The sequence below is a fragment of the Rhea americana genome, unplaced genomic scaffold, assembly GCF_003343005.1.
Source record: "Rhea americana isolate MKP2758 unplaced genomic scaffold, rheAme1 scaffold_478, whole genome shotgun sequence".
Classification (NCBI taxonomy): domain Eukaryota; kingdom Metazoa; phylum Chordata; class Aves; order Rheiformes; family Rheidae; genus Rhea; species Rhea americana.
In genome coordinates, this window is record NW_028186621.1 from 62,633 (window position 1) to 81,913 (window position 19,281).

Genomic DNA, 19,281 nt, shown 5'->3' on the forward strand with positions numbered 1-19,281 from the left:
AAAAAAAAAAGAAAAAAAAAGAAAGAAAGAAAAAGAAAACGCCTAGCCCTGATAGGCAAAGCAAGTTAAAAAAGCAGCAGCCAAAAATCATTGGAAGCCCTTTTAGCGTTTCAGGGTAACGGATGGCGAATTTTAACAGGAAAACAAAAAAATAAAATGGCTTTTTAATAGTACCCTTTAAAACATCTTTAACTGGAACTGTTAAATGATCTATAATTCTTTTACAGAAATATTCAAATATGCTATTTTCTTTTTTTTTTCCTGTCCAAATTAACCGAAATCAGGAACTCTTTCTACATCAGCTGTGATTCAATACACTGTCAAAATAATCTCTACGTCAAGATTATCTCCTAGAAGGATCTATTGAGGACAATAACATAAGACAACCTCCCTCAGCATGAATCCCAGATGACAGCAGGTTTTTCACACAGCTGATGTCAGCAAAAGATTCCGAAGTCTAGGCAGGAAATCCAAAGCTAACGTACAGTAATCTCTAAACGGAAATAACAGGAATCTTTTTTTTTTCTCCTTGTTCCCTTTCCAGGTCAGAGTTAAGTCACTGTAGATGATCTGTATGCAAATACCAGCTACAAATATAAGCTAGTGACAGTACTGTACACTGATACGGTCTACCCAGAAGACAAAAAAAATCCTTTTAATATTCTTGATACAGTCACTACGGAAGCAAACTGTCAGTTAGAGTCCTTGGATCTAACTGCAAAAAAACAGTGCCAGAAAATTGGTCAAAGAATCCTGAGAGTAAAAATAAAATAAAATAAAAAAAAGCCCTGGTTATTGCCAACCAACACTGACCAAAAGTATGATGCTAGCCTCAAAAAAAGAAACAAAAATATCTCTTTAAAATGTGTCATATTCCATTTTAGTTACAGATTAAAGGAATCTTGATACAGCTCACAGAGCACTTTGACTTCTCCTCTGAATGAAAAATGAGATACTGAAGTAATACATGTACAGGTACATTACAGGCTGCTATTTCCGTAGTATTACTAAATACGACAAAAACCTAAACTACGTACTTAACTGGAATTTCCCCCATATTCTACATACATGTGATTTATAAACCTACATCAAGCTACACATGCCAAGAATTGCATCCCTATAAAAATCTAACTACTCTCTTTCCTTAAAAAAAAAGTCAAAGTGAGCAGATAATTCAGAGTTTGTGTTCCTCTGTGCCCCACAGGCAACTAACTTGGATTACTTCCGCACCAAACCAGGTACAAAGCTGAAAACGCGTGGTGCTCCAACACCCCTGTTGTTTGCAAGTCCCATACATATAATTTCAGTGAGAGACTGGGAGCAGGGCTTGCAACTAAGTTTTGACTCCCTGAGCTACAGCTGAATGCAGACCTGTGGTTTTTTTAAGCATCCTTTCAGGGAACCGTACGCTCATTAGTGTGTAAGCTGGAACAAAGCAATGTGAAGTCCCCAGCATTACTCTAATAGTCCATGCGGCTCTTCTGGTATCTCCAAGTAGGAATAATTACGACCAAACTTCAAGCGTGGCGTCTGAAAACTCAAGAGGTCTTAGTGGAGGGTTAAAACTTCTCTTTATCAGAGCTGATTCACTTTGTTCTCACGCTGATCTAAATATAAAGGTGACCGGCAGGCGGTAGTTTTGTACACAAACACCAGTCAGCATCAGCTTGTAAGAGGCTGAACCTTGCTTTTCCATTTCATAGCAAACTTTTCATTTTTAATATAAGTACACAAGCAGTCTCTGGCTGTTCGGCATATGAGGGTGGAGAAAGTTAGCAGATGAACTACACCTCATATTCTGTGCAATTACCCCATGCCTATAACCCTGGGCCTTTCACTGCCTTCAGAGTTTGCATTCAAAAGCATGCCGGGATGTGACTGCGCGACATTCTTGGCGTTGTTTCAAGCCGCTGAAAAGTTGCCACCCAAGGAACTTCGGTTTGTAAACGTCACGTGCACACACATATCTTCAAAAGTATTTAACGACAAGGAGTTACAATAAAAAGGGGGGGGGGACCCCAAACCCTACTGCTAAGCAGGGAACAGTAGTGAAAAATCAGTGCACGGCAAACAAAAGTGTATACYGCTCTCCAAAGGAGCACCGAGACAGATGTGTACAACACTGGAACACATGAAAACAGGACCACCTCTTCCCCGTACCTTTTTCTGTCTTGCCAAGCTCAGAAAAGGAGACTTAAGAAATCCCATAGTGGGCTGGAACTCAGAAATCTAAAGAAATCACGCTTAAAGGCCATGGGAAAATAACACAACTGTGGGAGTGACGTGGCTCCTTTGTATGTTTTGGCTGGCCAAATAATAGTAAATTTACAGTATTTTTTCAGTATCTGGCCAGTAAGATTTTTTAAGATACAGTCTCCAAGTAATGTTTACCATACATTCAACCCAAATCAGATGACTGTCTTATTAAAATCACATGTCACCTTCACTGACAGGCCACGTGAGCATCACCTTTCAGCTATTTTACTACTTGAACTTCGATGAGAAGCAGCAGGCTGAAGCTAATCACGGAAAAGACCAAAGATGTTGCTAAGATAGATGACCACTACAAAAAGTCTCCTGCTCCGAGAACCATCTTTCCCCTGAAGCCACATGTTCTGAGAATTTCAAGGCAGCTTTGGGGTCCTTTTAATTCTTCACTGTAACTAAATATCCCATCAATTATGATTGCTAAAATATACATATTTATCCATGTCTAGCTGCCACAGACTCTGGGCAATCCAGGCAGTGTTAACATCTAGCTCCATGACCCACGTGTACCAATCCTCAGGCTTGGTTGTTACAATGAACTAAGTACAGCCAAGAATAAAAAGCCTAACCTGGAAAAAAAGCTTGTTGGTTAAAACCATATTAGCTTATCTGTTTAGCAAACAGCCTTCTCAGCAATCACAACAGCTTACTACTGCTGAGAAGATGCTGTCCTCATCCTCTGCTCGCTGTGGTGGCTCTCTGTTAACTTCAGCTTCATGGTGTTGGTATCAAACTTCAGAGCCTGGCACGAGCAGCTCAAGATACCTGAGTACCAGCGTCCACAGCCACGATCTTTCTTTCCAAAATACAGACATTTCTCGGGAACAGCAGGACTGCCAAGAGAGAAATTCCTCAACGTGAGAGGAAACGCCTTCTCAGCGCATGGCCGCAATCACACAACTTGGTGCTGGGAAAGATTAAAAGTCATGGAGGCCTTCRGGGTGAAGTACAAACCCAGCTCCTTGGCATAGCTTTCCCACARTTAAATTTCCACCGATGCAAAAAGCAGAACATAAAGGGTGGATGTGAGAACCTGAGATCCCAAAGAGCCTCTGTTTTTTCAACAGTCCCTTCATAATGGAAAGCCTTGGTCAAGACCAAATACACCTGAGACACCCCAACTTTGAASTATTTGTGTATCACAGAACTAAAAGTGACACAGTGATGAAGAGGTAGGACTAGAGAGCTTTTCACTGTGTAACAGTATGGAGTCTCTAAATCACATAAACCTTTCCCGTGCTGATTTTTTAATCTAGCTTTGCCTTCTATCTGACTATATTTGAAAACATCCACAAGTGACGGACATATTCTTTGCGCGTTTTTTCGTAACACATGAGCAGCAGCCGTTAGCAGGCTCTGGACAGGTTTATACGACACACAGCAAACACCCAGCCCTACTAAGACCATGCAAAACTCCCACCACCTTCAACTGGGAAAGCTTTCAGTCAAATTTTTTCAAGCACTGCAGTGACTTGTCTACAGAAGAGCTCCCACTCAATGCTGCGAGTAATGATAAACCTACGATTACAGCAACTTTTCAAAGAAAATGGTAGGGCAGAGTTCACCTGCTACTGTAGAGGAGTGGCTTGTTCAGGCTAGAAGAAAAATTGCTTTCCACCTTTGGCAAAAATTACCACAATACTGTTAAAGTAAACAACTTTTGCCAACTATCTGTAGACAATCTAAATCAATATTTTGCAGCTGACACTTCTGAGTGTACRAAATCTTTAAAAAGGCTTTTAGTTCAACGCTCTTGTGAGGTAGCTATGTCTTAACAACCCTGCATTGCAGATGGAAAAATAAGGTAAAAAGAGGCCAAGGGCTTTGCCCAAGGTCAATCAATGAATCACCAACAGAGCAGGTTGAGAAACTCGATCTTGTGGCTCACAGGAGACCAAATCATTTCAAAACCCCAAGAAAGCACAATTTAAAGACAGCTTCCTAAATAACAACTGCGTTGCTTATGCAAGGATCTATTAAGCATTAAAAAAAAGAAAAAAGAAAAACCCTACTTTAAGTACTGTCTACAAGCTGGGATTCTTAGTGCTGTTTAAAATGCAACCACTACGGCTTCAAGGTATACTACTATATGTTTACTTGAGGAGTAAGAAGCAACTACTTTCACCTTCCGAGCACTGCTAAATGATTTCCTAGAAGTCAACACTTCTTATAACAATTTTAAAATCAGTCAGCCTTAACTGACATTGATAAGCACACGGTCCTATCTAGAAGCACTAGATACTATTCTTCGAAAGAAAAACCTTTCTCAGATATATTAAAAGCAGAAAAACAATGGGTCTGATTCATCTCCATGTTATTTCAGTCTCGCATACATAGAAGAGCTTTCTAACACAAAACTGCTGGTAGGTCGTGGCGAATAGGCCTGCCAAATTCATTCTGCTTATCCTCAGCATTTGCACTTAGTATGTTTTCAGCAAAAGCATCCCCACCTCGCCTTAAAAAAGCTGGCACTATGTTTATGCCCCACTTTCCTGACAACTCGTATTTTGTCTCCCATCTGGCCTCACAAATACCCTGTAAAATGCCACCCTCTGCTGCTCCTTATCTTCTGCCTCTCCAAGCCACTTTCCGTGCAGGGACAGCACTCTGCCCTGCCAAAACGCTGGTGCGATTGTTGCCTTGTCTCCAAGATAACGTTTTGGCATTACACAAAATGCCCATTTGTTGAAATTCTCGTTCGCTAGGATTCAGAGCGATTTTGAAATTGTGTTATTCTCTCTTATAAACAAATATAATTGTTCTTCAAACGGGAGCTACAATATAGTTCATGCCAAGATACACAGCTGACAAACAATGCCTCTTAAGTAAAATTTGGAACGTGCAAGGCTTAATATAGAAATCCCATTTATGGCAGATAACACTGTGTGTAAGCTTAGYATTTCTAAAAATGGTTGCCGTTATCCAAACAGTGAAATGCAAAAGAAAATGGACAAAACAAGGCTACTTCTAAACCACAAGTAGAAATATGTACATGAAGGATGTTTYTGAGATAGAATTTCTATTGCCTCATGCCTTACACAGCCTTTTAAAGAAATGCCAACTACTATAAGGCAAAGAAAAATTTTAGAGGCTCTTTTTACCCTTTGTTTGACCCACTATARCAACCAGAAGAAATACATAATGCTTGTGGGGTACACAAATCCTTCATAAAACTGCTATTCTCATGTAAAGGGCTGCCTAAAATGAAAGGCGTGGCAAATAACGGCATTTCTGTGATCTCAGTTGGCACACAATATAGAAGACAAGACATTTGAAGAGTTAAGATCCATTTGCCATTTAAAAATGCAAAGAACAGATGGATCTCTTGGCTATGGCTATATTTGGGAAGTATTTCATTTTATGCCCACATGCAAATAAAAATAAAACTAACAGAGCAGAACTTTCAGTAGAATTTCACATGAATAGAAATATTAAAGTCATGAAAATAAAGATTGTGACAGTCTTTGTACAAAACACGTGAAGTATTATAATCTGTTAAATATTAAATATGAGATTCGTAGGGAAATTGTGGAAATCTGTGCATTTGTTAAGCAACAATGCAGAGTAATGTCAGTCTTGAAAATAAAAAAAAATAAAAATACTGTTACATGACAGAAAGGTCCTGTGTTTCTCTCTTAATATCTGGAAGAGCCACCTTCTGCAACTTAATTCAGCAGTATTTGTTATGACTTATGGATTAAATCTCTACGTGGTTTGGGAGTCCAGGGCTCACAGAAGTGACATTTTGGTTGACCATYCCAATAAGATGTCCCTCCTGCTCCCTTTAACAAGGAAAACCTAGGACACTTTCATTGCATTAACTGCATGCAAAGCAAGATTGAGGGCACAGAGGTGGGCAGAAAAAAACGTTAAAGTTATCCAGGGCTGGATAAAAAGAAGCAGCGTGAGGCAATGCGGCTGGTATGCTGGATATGACGGAACACAAGATTCCTCCTTCAGCCTTCCCAAGGAATTCCCCCATGCAAAGCCTGCATGCCCCACCTGCATACTTGCTGCAGGATTTAGTACCTGTGTAGAACAGACTGGAAAACCTCTAGGCCATAGCACAAGAAATAGTCTGCAAGCCCCACCTGCAGTGTTAATTAAGCTTTTCTTTTTCCCCAAGCAAATTTCATGATTTTTAAAAATGACAGAAAAGCTGAATATTAAAAAACAAAATATTCCATATAACTACTTCTGAAATAACTGTTTGATAGTATCTACCTCTCTCCTGTAAGAACATAACAAATGAGTCCTCACTTCCTTCCACCTCAAAACAAACAAACTTACGAGTCATCATTTACGCAGTAAAACACCAACCAGTGTAGGACATTTTCAGTATATTCCCTGACTATGAAAGAAGGATAAACAGAGCTCCATGTAGATTTAATAAGTGAAGAGCAACAGAAAATTTGCACTAACCTGATAGCTTCTTTTCTTTTACTATTCATCTTTAACAATCCACACAACAGGATATACCAAGGAGTAAACAAACATTTAAGGGAGGGACTAACTTCAAAGCAACAGCACAAGTCTTACATAATTTGAGATCATGCAGCAACCTCTTACCAAAGGAGGGTGTCAGATGATACAAAGAGGTCAAACCTGTAGCAGTTCGGATTAAGTAGGGCACTTTGCATCTCTCAGTCGATGCAAGTTGAGAACCATGGGGACTCTGCACTATTCATTCTTGGGAGTTATTATTTTTTTTTTTAAGGAGAACAGTACCTTTCTTTCACACATTATCACACAAACCTTTGGCATTTTGTACTCTCAAGCAGAYGACAGAAAAAGAATTAGACTGTGAATACCTTTTACTGCTTTTGTCTGCTTGATATGTACCTTAAATATCCTCGTTACTTCTAGACTATTTGATGATTTTTCCTATTTTTGTCCAGGTATAAAAAATGATGATCAGTATTTCTGGGCATCTGGGAAAATATGAACCAACTGTAGAAGAAATGATGAGACAGCCCGAAAAACACTTCCTTCTTGTAGAAAGGATTCTCCAAAAGGTACTATTGTGACCATCCTAGATTTCTAAGCATTTTCTAGATGAAATCATCACCTTGAGTTAAATAAAGCAACTACTCACTGAACTTGAGACATTTTTCAAAGGGAAGTATTTCGAAGGCCGGAAAGCTCCACATTTCACTTCTAGTAGGAGAGAGAGAATTTGTGGCTGGAGGTGGGACGATGTTTGGTTTTTGAAATCCAACAGGTATCAGAAAAAGTAATATTTGGCTATTGGCCTATTTCTGTTACAGAATTCTTTTAAGACTACAAAATCATTCATAAAGGAAGTTTTATTCCTTAATGCCATGCACATTAAAAGGGCTAATTTTGTTCTCTTCTTTGTTAAGMACTTAATAAGTAATATGCAWGATTTTCAATAATCTGTGTATTTTTAGAAATATGGCATCTACATAGTACATGTCTCTCTCTCCTTCTGGAAACTCAGCTTTTGCTTCTCTTAAACAAAACATGCAGTCATGCTTTTGATATTGAAAAAACTAAGAATATGTCCTGGCATGTRTAAATTGTTTCCCCTTTATACAACTTTGAAGCCCTCTGCTTATCTCCAAGACTGTGATTTTCCACTTGCAAATGTGCTGCATTCTCTTCTCAAAATGGCATTACCAGCTGACCATAATGATTTGTAGAGGGATATCTAATTGCTCACTACGAAGCTTTCATGCTTAGTACCTTGATGCCATCATTAGTAGTTCCAGCATTTGCAAAGATGCAGACAAACTATGCTCGATGCTTGGAAGTTAAGGGCAAATCTAAGTGCATTGATTATATAGCTAACACGGTGGATAAAGGCAAGATGATTTTCAATTTTCTCCAATGAGGTTTATTTGCCATCAGTTCACATCCATGTTACCTTAGCTTAAACAGAGCATGTTCTATATAGTGTTTTTTAAACTTAATGCTAAGGTCTCACGAACATGCTTCAGAGAGAGCTGTTTTCCTGATCGTATGTTCTTCAACAAGTTCTCCTTTGGAAGGTATTACAGTGCCTGCATCCATGCAGGAGCACCATCCATGGTGGAGCCAGAAAAAATTCTTTTTGGGAACAACCCAAAATCACTGAATTTGCAAGTTCAGCCTTTAAGATGTGAAGGGACATTCTGTCTACACTTTAATGGAAGCACATATGACCCAACATAAAGGAGGGATTTTTCCTTTGATCACAACAACCCATTTTGTTTTGATTTTAAAAAAGTGTTCAGTAAGTCTTCCTCTTTTCCTATTCATTCCTTCATGTGAATATTCATTAGAAATTATTAAAGTGCTCCTTATTTCAAAGATCATTAGGATGGGAATCCTCTCACCCACCTTTTGATGTCTGCACTGCCTGTGTCTCCATCTGAGCTATCTAGACTCTCCTCATAATCAGTGAAGACAAGCAGACACTTCTAGACTATGACCCCTCTAATCTATTTTAGCGATGAATCATGTCCTAGATATATTTCTCTCCAAGAAAGGCAAAGTAGACTACTAGCACGCATGTAGATACCAAACGCTGCAGAGCCTATCTTGCTTTATGGTTTTCCTGTTGCGTTTCGATTTTTCCCCAACAGGATTTTGGGTTCTCCTTGCTCTCTCTGAGTCCAGCAGGAAAAGAAGGGGAGGCAGATTTCTTCCTGCCTTTAGGAATGCTTAAGACTAAGTCTCACTTCTGAAAAGTAACATGGGCAGCTTCAACTTCCCTGACCTCAGCTAATTCTTTCCTTCCCTCAGCCTACTCAGGATGATTAAGCAAAACACTTGGAAGAAAATCAAAGCCTTAAAAATGCAATTGTAAGTGACCATTTCGTAATACAAACATGCACCCCAAAGTCAAACCCGATCTACCAAGAAAAGCAGACCCACCTTGGATTTCTATGTACACCAGGGCAGAAAAAATCAGTCCCGAGAGTTTTTTGGCATCGCAAGAAGCTCCCAGGACTCGTTGGGGTTGAAGAAAAAGCGCAGCACAAAACTCGCTCCTAGGACACTGCCTRGGATGATGACAGGAGCATTGCCTTGGATATGGCTTTTTTTCCCGCAATTCCCACAAATGAGTAGGACAACTAGCCGAAATTGCAGAAYATCAGACACCGCGCCAGGTACCCATTCCCACTCCTTTAGAGTGGTGCCAGCTGCACACAGGTGACTTACAAACGTTATCTTCGCCGCAGCTTCCTCCTCAGCTTCCCTCTCGGCAGGGGAAGCTGACGACCAACAAAGGTCACGTGAAAGGTTTAGACTCAGCTGCCCGGTCTGAACCTCAAATTTGCTAAGCAAAGCCTCTGGTCTAGAGAACTGCTAATTACAAGGAGACCTTATAGCTATATGTGTGTATATATATATGTATATATATATATAAAAAAAAAAAAGCTCCTTAATAGGACTCAAAGCAACAAAGTGGGTTTAGACAGTCTAAATAGCCATGACAAAAATAGAGATTTTTTTTTCCAGGGCCTCCTTCCTTTGCTTCCATCCCCCAACACAATGCATTTTTAAGACTCCCAACCTGCAAGCAACTTAGAAAAAAAAAACAAAGCCATACAGAAATCGAAATCTTTCTCTGCCTTTAGAGGCAAAGAAATGAGATAGATTTCTAAAAAGCAGGAACAGCAGTTAAAACTTCCAGACCTTGCTCAAGAAACAAAACCCTACAGCGAGGGACAGATGACCTCAGATGAATGCCGACTTCTGCAAATTTTGGAAGGAGTTTAATTGCCGTCTTTGTCATTCAGAGCCAACAATTAACAACTATTTATGGGGGGTAACAGCAGACTATAAATTGCAGTAAGAGGTCTACTCTCCAAGCAAAAAACTACAAAACTACTTTTTAAACAAGACACCTAACTTGGTGATGATGTGTTTATATAACGGGGGGGGGGAGGGGGAGGGAGGGAAGAGAAGCTAGCAGGGTTGTTTTCTGTTTTGCAACCTAGCTGCTTTGTATCATTACATTACAGGTGTCAAGGCACCAGGGCAGACTTAAACCTGCGCCTCTTAGTTATTTCAGGTATCACGCTCCTAAAGGGTGCCACTCCGCGTGCTCATCCGCCGCTGCTGACTGCCGCTCTCCGCCCGCTGGGGAAATAGAAGGTTTATTTATACAGCGGGTAGAACGTCAGATCAGCCATGAAGGCTTCAAAAATAAGAAGTGAGCTCATCGAGGAGGACTCAAAAGGCTGAGCCGCCGACTGAGCCCGGCAGCATCACCTCGGCTAAACCGCTCGCATGGGGCGAGGGGGGTTTCGCGGAATAACCGCGGCGTGAGAAAAATCTTCACGCGCCGGCGAAGCAGCGGCACGGGCGCTAACGCTTCAGCACGAGCGCTGACTTTTTTTATTATTTTTTTTAAAAAAATTTTTTACGGGTTTTAGAGGCAGCTGAGGCGTTTTTACACCGCGGGAGCGGGCGGCGGGGGGCTGCCGGCGGCCGCGAGGGGCGGCGCGCGGCGGGCGGCCCCGCCCCGGAGGCGGCGCGCCGCCGGGCCGAGCCGGCTCGCGCCGGTTCAGACTGGTTCTGGAGACACAAACAACACCACCCCCCCACCACCACCACCTTCCCGCCCCGCTCTGAGGTGGCGGCGGCGCCCGGCGCTCCTGTAAAGGCACCGGCAGAAAGGGGTTCGCCGTGGCCCTACACACCGTCCGTTCCGCCCCGCACCCCCTCCCGCCGTTAAAACTGAGCTTCACTTCAAATTCCACGGTTGCCGCGTGAGGTTCTTCTTCCCCCGCCTCCCCCCCCCGCCCGAAAAACATCGCTTTATTTTTCCGATTTTACAAATGACCCAGCGCAGGGCAACCGTGCTGCAGCACTGTCACCATTAAAATGCCGAAGCAGCGCTGCGATGCCACTGGAGGATATTGGGCAACCTAAAGCGGCGGATTTTCTGAGCAAGATAAAAATCCATTATGCAAGGCGCATTTTTAATAGATTACACTAAGAGCATACGGATGAGGTAATGCAACGCTGCACCCTCCCCCGGCCTCTCAGTCGACGTTTCTCAGCGCTCGACATTTGTGTTCTTTCAGAAAGGGAAAAATATTTTATCTTCCTCTAAAGGTGAAATGACTAATAAGCCTTCACGGTCTTCCTCCCAAAGGGAAGGAATACGAAATTCACTCTCCAGCTGCAAGGAGATCTCAGATGGCAAGCAAAATACCATGTATTTTTCCATAGGCGGCTTAGGGATCATTCTGTGTAAATCACGCCACAAACATGCATATACATAATCCACAGGTAGTCTTTTTATACTTTCTTTTTTTTTTAAGGCAGGGAGGGAGGGCTCACTTGCTGTATTTTCATCTCTTCAGAGCAAAAATATCTCCTGTCTAAAGCTATCTGAAATTTTTCTGCCTGTGCTCAATTTCAAGAAACTTGATACACTCCCAAGGGTTTTTTTTTTTAAGAGGATGGTCTAGGTTATATTTAGATTAGATGCAGCACAGGCTCAGGCAGACATGAGCAGAAATAAGGAAGAACAAAGTGAAAATGCTAGAGAGCTGGCAACAAAACCCTGAGCCTATCTGAGCTGGATTTTTAAATTTTCCTTTCCGAAATTCACCTTTCCCTTTACAGAGAAAACATCAAAGCAGCACATGGCTTTATGTGAACAAAAGGTAAAGATTAGATGTTTCACCTGACTCTTACCAGGATTTACTAGTGCCTTCACAGTAATTGAAAAGGAGGCTTCCTACTCTGCAATTTTTCCCTAGCCCTGTTCATTTTCCCATACAGATAGGAACAGGCTCAGCATTAAAGACTGGTAACCTTTTGTCCTGCAGAAAGGGGAATTAAAAATATTCAGGTGATCTCTACATGGCATTTTCAGTGCAAAATGTACATGGAATTATTTAATGTTAACAAAGGGTACTTCACAGTATTAAAAAACTCCATTTAACCTAATTCTTGATTATTTTTTAACTCCCCCCAGCACAAGAATCTCTCAACTCACTCAAAAACCCTAAATCCCATTTTAAGTCAGTGATTCATCACTTGCTGGCAGACAAACTAAGTGGAAAAAGACATGAAGACAATGGTAGGGAAAGGTCTGCATTATGTAATGAAACTAAAATAATGATTTTCTACTTCCACTTCAGTTTTTTAAACACACTAAGAAAGCCCCCAATGAAATAAAATAAACTGGAAGATTTTGTTGAACCTGCTTTTCTCCCATGATTAAAATTCTCTTGGCAATATTTTTCTTCAGTTTATGTCAATATTAAGACACACAAATACGAAATGTACATATTCCTCTCTTTCTATGACTCATTTGTTGATCCAGAAAGAATTTAATCACAGATAAATCTAAAATGATTAAAAACAATCTCTAATTACTTTATAAAAGCCCTGCCCATTTGTGATTATAACTTCAAGCACAACAGTAGGTCAGTTACAAAGAAATCGTTTTTAGGCATCTTCATGTACATTTTCTACCATAGCTTAAATTTAGCACAAGAATTACTAAATTCTCCTAAATCTCAATGGAAATAGTTACTTTGCATCTATGCTGAATTTGCTTTTATAATTCTATCACTGCCACTGTTTTCATTACAAACTACAGCTACTTACTCTGCTAACTTGTAAATCAGTATCCTGCAACATGCTAGACTGAATAAGCTAACTGAATAAGCACTCAACAAAACAAAACAAACAAAAAAAAACCAACAAAAAAAAAAGAAAATCCCTGGTCACTTGTATGTAAACTTACTTACATGCAAACACACATGCAGAATCCACACTTCCCCGTGCTGGCAAGAAAGCCCTTCTATCTATAGGAAATGAAATACTCCTGCCAGGATTTTGTAAAGAAGTTTAAATCCTATTTCAACAAGGTACTTCACATATGCCCAACTTTAAGAGCAAAACGTCCCACTGCTTTCAAATGCCATGTGATTCAATATATTGCTGCAGCAAAGCTTTAAAAGTAATCACTAAAACATGGAACAGTGAGAAATGTGTAAAGCCACTTGATATTACAAAACTGAAAAAAAATGCACAGAACAATTTTCTATAGCTCATTACAACACCTCTACAAGCAGCCTAGAAAAGAACAATTTCTATGCCCCCCAAAAAAGGGGGGGGGTATATCTTTTCCGTAGGTTGGGCAGGGTACAAATGAAATCTGTTTTACTTCCTATGGGATTACATAGTTTCATGCATATTCTGTTTCTTCCATGACACACTACAAAAATATGTTTGCTAATATACCATTTGTGGTGCACATTCAAATCAACAGACTGTAAAAAATAAGGCTTCTGGTAACAGTAAATGCAAATACAATTTCCCATTTTTTTCCTCCTTCAAGGTTATCAAAAAATTCCAAACCCTCTTTTCCACAACATAATTAGCTGGGTGGGCAATGAGAAATCTCAGGTAAGAAAACACCCGAATGCCAACTGCAGTACTCAAATCCATACAGGTTACTCTGGCTGTAACATCTGAAAAAGTGACTCCCACAGATGGTTTTAGATACATCTGACCCCTGTGGACAACTCCTGAGAGCCCACAAAGGTGACAAACAGCAATAATGCTAAACAACAACCCAAGCAGTTGAGATTTCTAGAAAGGCTTATGTCTATATTATTTTTCTTTTTTTGCAAGTGGTTCGCATATCAAAAAAAGATTTAAAGCCTTGCCTCAGAAAATATGCTTTATTTTCACTGTGTTCTTTTTTTGTCTTATCTTCTAAATTACTCTTTTGCAGTTCCCATTACAAATCTCCTATAAAGGCATCTRAATATACATCTAAAATGAAGCTTAGTTGAGATAAAGTGTGACAAACTACAAACCTTTATGAAATGAAGGCTTTGTTCATTTCCTAAAACTATCTGCAGAGCATCTTTCTGCACATTATTGTCCAGAAAAATCATCTCCATTTAATGAAAGTCATTTGTAGTTTACACAGGTCTTTGAAAGCCACAACACAACGAATAAAGCCTACATTTTTCATTTACTAATTTCTGCTTGTTTCTTAGCACCTAAAGCCTTTTATCACCAACAATAAAGATTCTGCAGCACAAATTTGGGCGTTAACTATTCCAGATAAATACCACTCAAGAAATGAAACAGATACCAAACTAGTAAATAATTCCAGTGATGACACAACCAGAATATACCACAGTCCAGGGTATGGCCATGCAAACAAATTTCTGCCTGGTCTGGATATGTGAAAATTTCCCGCACACCAACCGCTGCTTTGCACACCAAAACTAGCCAGCAAGTGTGAGGCACCTGCTTGAAAAGAGAGCGCGTTAGCATCCCTTACACAGGGAAAGACGATGTTTGAGAGCTATTGCTGTTACCTTGCAACAACTTATCCCTGAGCCTTCCTGCTCCTTTTGTTTGCAGAATAACAATAATAAAAAATATTGTATGGAGAGGTCTATTCAGTCAGAAGATGCCGTAAAAACATAGAAACGGAACACATACCCCCCCATTCCTCAAATCAGAACTGCAACTTTACCTCAGAGAGCATCCGCATACATTACTATGCATACTGCATAGCTACTAAATTGTAGATTGTACTATTAAGGAAGGTTAAGCTGCTGCACAAATGAAGAACTAAATACAAAGTTTTCACATATATATACACACGCGAAGCTTCCAACTTTGTTCAGAATTTACCAAACAAGCAATTACGATTTAAAATCACTGAATTCAAAGCGCATTACAAAATAAACAAAAAAGTCCACTTGGATTTTAAAAAATTCAAAGGCTGGGCAAAATTTTGTTTTACAAGGTAAAGATACAGTTAAATGTTTATTACGATCTAACCCATTGCTTATGGGCATGTTACACACTTTTCTGATCCTTCAAAATTAAAGATATTATCCACTAGATTCTATTACTTGCTCTATTGAATTTGAATTTACTCTATTAATAAGAAAATAAAAAGTTTATTTCCCTATTCCTTCTGGAGTATCATCTAATTTTCCATTATAAGAACTAGAAATTGCCAAGAAAATTAGATACTAAAAGCATAGCAGACATTGCTTATCTTCTGATTAAATCTTAAACTTTGTTCCAGCAGCATATTTAGTCCTGTAAATTTCAGAACAGTATTTCATCCCAGCTTGACATCCAAAGAATGACATTTTTATAAATATTACAAGTTTCCTGGGCCTCCTTCTGTCTTTTTTTGCAATGAGCAGAGAAGCATCAGAAGAGAGACTTTTTCCTGGTTGAGGGTTTTTAAAACCTTAAATGTAACCAGGCCGTCTTACATTTCATCTTCTCTACTTTTCTTGGAGACCTCTGCAAACCTCAACATTTTTTAAGCTTTAGTATGCATGAAAATGTTAAATCTTTGCCAAAAGGTTGTATTTTATCTGTTAAGGTCTCTCTCAGAGAGAGATGTTAGAAATAAACTAGTATTTAAAGCAGTCTGAATCCTCTCAAACCCTCTAGAGGTGTCCATCCTTTCACCAGCTCTTCAACCAAGAGAACCTGGATTTCTAAATCCAGGAGGAGAGAATAGTAATTAGAAGAAGGAAGTAAATCCTTTCAAAGTTCTTAATACATCTGGAAAAAAAAACAAAAAAAAGAAGAAACTCGTTTCCCTGTCTTCACTTCTGCACATTCCCCTCAATGTCAACTAAACTAGCCCTTGTGGTCCAAGTTCAAGCAGTTAAGATTTTATGAGAATAATTATTTTGATGAGAGAGTTACCAGTGGTAAAATTCCATTCAAAATGATAATCAAACAGTAAGTATTTCTTACAGTGATAAACTTAAATAAGGTACAGTTTTGGTTTTAGAAAACAACCACACAAAGGAAATGCTTCCATCTTTAGAAATCTTTCTCAAGAACAGACTTCTTCACAAAATAGAGCACAAAACATCTGCAGGCACGATGGTAACTTCTTCATTTCCACCCCAGGGTAGGTTTACTATTAAAAAACTAAATATCTGAGTGAAGTTTGACAAGAATATTAAAATTGCTAAAGAAATCCACTGTCTGATGAGCCCTAGTAGCCCTATTTTTTCCCTGTATGTAGCTTATAAATTAACACAAAAATAACAGAAATACWGCAGCTATTATAGAACTAAAGATATGGGCATATCAATAGGAAATGCATATTCARATTTTTACAAATTATTCTTCCAAGTCTAGATTTTTTGCTGCAAGGGAACAGGAAAAAAATGAGGATACAACATACCAGTCTCTTAAATGTTAGTGGTACAGAATTAGAGGAAGTTGGAGATTAAATACTCATCATTCGCCAAAGCATTTTGAAATGGTATAAAGTGGTATAAAAATGGTATAAAGTGGTATAAAAAGCAGTTGAACCTTAGTAATTGGCATATGCCATCATTTGAACAAATGAACTAATCACCCCATTCCCCAACCAAGCACGGAGGCAGCGCCAGCACTGTAGCGAAATCTTGGATTTGTACATCCCCATCTTCTTTAGCCAGCCTCTTAGAGATGCCCCACATATTCACCAAGGAAAATAATTAACTATGGCAACAACATTCCCCTTGCATTTGTTTTGTGCCAAGTTAAGTCTTCATACATTTCACGCTGGTTTATTTCTACATCAATGAATAACGCTTTGCCACAAAAACGCCTTCTATTTTGATAGCGCTGGCTGCAGTTCCTCATTCTGACTCGTAACGACTGCTGTTTGGACAATGCAACCAACACCCCGGTGCAGTGATTTACCTTCACCGCTTTGAGTCAGGCAACAAGCAACACGTGTCACAACCAAAAGGGACCTACCTGTCGCTGCTGGTACTACTGCTGCTGCTGATTGAATCGCTACTCGAAGATCTACTCCTAGAACCGCTGCCGCTAGGGGATCGCGTGGGTCTAGACGCTTGGCTAGCCAGCCTCTGAGGAGACTGGGTCCTAGACTGGGACGAATGCGGTGACCGACTCCTGCTGTGCTGGTAATTCCGTTCTGGCCTTCTGCCTCGTACCTCCCGTGTAATATCATCCCTGTAGATATCCCTGTGTACCACACTGGGCAATGTAAACTGCTCCCGGGCCCTAGGTTCGTAACGGGGGTCGTGAGCATCAAAACGGTTTGGACTTCGACTCCGAGAAGTATAATAGAGCCCATGTTGTAAAGTCCGCTCTCGAGGATCTCTATAGTAATCCTGATCGTAATGTCTTGTCCGATCAAATCCTCCCGTCCCCCGTTCATGGTGTCCATAGGCACTATGTTCATAAGCACGCTCCCTGTTATCTGAAGCCCTGCATTTAGGAGGGGGGAAAAACATTTAATCAATCAGAAAGGGGCAAGCAAAACTAAAAGCAAATCATGCAAACATTCACTTCAGCACTTAATTTATTTTTGCAACTGATTCTCTACTAACCAGCAATAACCTATCAAGCAAACACTGACAAACTTAAACATTTTACTTGACTCCAAAGTTATATTCACATAAAATAAAGCTGAGCAATCATTTTGTTTTAATCACATATTTGGGGCTTTCATGACCAGCATCTTGCCTGCACAGGAAAATATATTGTTTTCCAGGGCAGAATCCTGATTTAAATATTTTTTTCTTCTAAGTTCAGTACACAAGGAAAACATTTTTAAACAAAACGATTACATTTTTTCTCCATTTTTGCTTTTCAGATTTTTTTTCTTGATTTTGATAATTACTGCACATCTCATAATTATCCTTCTGCAAAAATGGCAACACAAATTGGGCTATAGCCATGAAAGCCTCAGTGCAAAGCAAGACCAAGAGGTAAGAAGCTGCTTTCAAAAGGGGCAATATTACCCACACAGAAGCCCAGAAAATTAGGGGGATTCTTGGTGCTGCTGTTTTAAAATATTTAACCCTCTTTCAAATAATTTTGCTTTTATCAGACTGCTACACTCAATTCTTGGGAAAGCTGCATACCCAAAGGAACATCTTGATTACTGATGTCAGAATTTTTAAATTGCAAGTATTTGTAACTACCAAAAAAGGATGCAGGCCCCCAAAAGATATTAAAATCCTAAACAAACAACTTCTCAGTAGATTTGTTGAGACTATTATTGTTACTGCAATTATATAATTTTTATCTTTACTATGCTTATAAGCATACTAGTTTAAAGTAGCTAAGACCCATTTTGCTTTAGTATTTAAAATATTCTGTATGCCAATTAAGGAAAGTTCTATGTTCTTAGAATGTTAGTGTGATCTCTCAAATAAAGATACAGTAAAACTGACAGGTGAAGTTAAAAGAACATTATGAATAGTTTAGTACTCTAATTTAGACAAGTACCAGGATGGTATGTCTACGTTACATCTGCAAAATGGAAGATCAGGAATGATATTCTGAATGCTTAAAAATACTTGCAAAATTCTAAATATGTCAGGGTACCCAAAGTTAATTTAAAAATTAATTATCCATCTTACAAAGGACATTTCAACCTTTTCCTCAACGTTCTCAGATATTTCCTTCAGAACCAATTACTAGTCATTTTAGTCCCCTGAATCCTAATAACCTAATTCTACTCTATAGTTACTCCTCTTCTCCTGCATTGTAAGTCTGTCTTCTATTTAAAATGGCAGAAATATTTCAGATATCTTTTATAAACTGAACATTGGACTTGAATTTTTTTTGATTAATATCTCAGGAAGTTCCTTCAGTTCCTTTTCTAATGAATCACTAGATCTTTAATCCTCTAAATATAACCCTCTATTGTTAAAATTACAGCTCCTTTTCAAGCTTTATAAAGAGCTAACTCATGTCTTGCCTGCATTTTTCTCCTACATTACATAGGCAAAAACAATCTAATCAGTGCAACAGAAAATTCCAATAACATATATCTGCTTAAAAGTCATTGTTGCCCTTCTATTTTTATTATCTGTTGCTTGCAACAATGGCATTTTTAAAGGTATTTGAGGGTCTAGCACAGAGATGTCCCCCTCCTCCCTCCCGATGGAACAAAATCAACAATTTTATAAATGATTGCATTTAGCATCCTACAAAGTGTTAATCAGTGAAAGCTGATTGAATGAGGTAAGAGAAAAAGCAGTCTTTTCTAGAGGGTTACTG

General features: G+C 39.3%; 1 protein-coding gene across 4 annotated transcripts in view; it reads right to left on the bottom strand.

Moving 5' to 3' along the window:
* SPEN (spen family transcriptional repressor) overlaps window positions 1-19,281 on the bottom strand; it is a 72,106-nt gene that overhangs the window by 30,821 nt on the left and 22,004 nt on the right. For all 4 annotated transcript variants that reach the window (XM_085316673.1, XM_085316671.1, XM_085316669.1 and 1 more), the window contains one exon: window positions 17,002-17,478. In XM_085316673.1, the coding sequence (XP_085172799.1) occupies window positions 17,002-17,478 (477 nt within the window). The remainder of the gene's footprint in view (window positions 1-17,001; window positions 17,479-19,281) is intronic.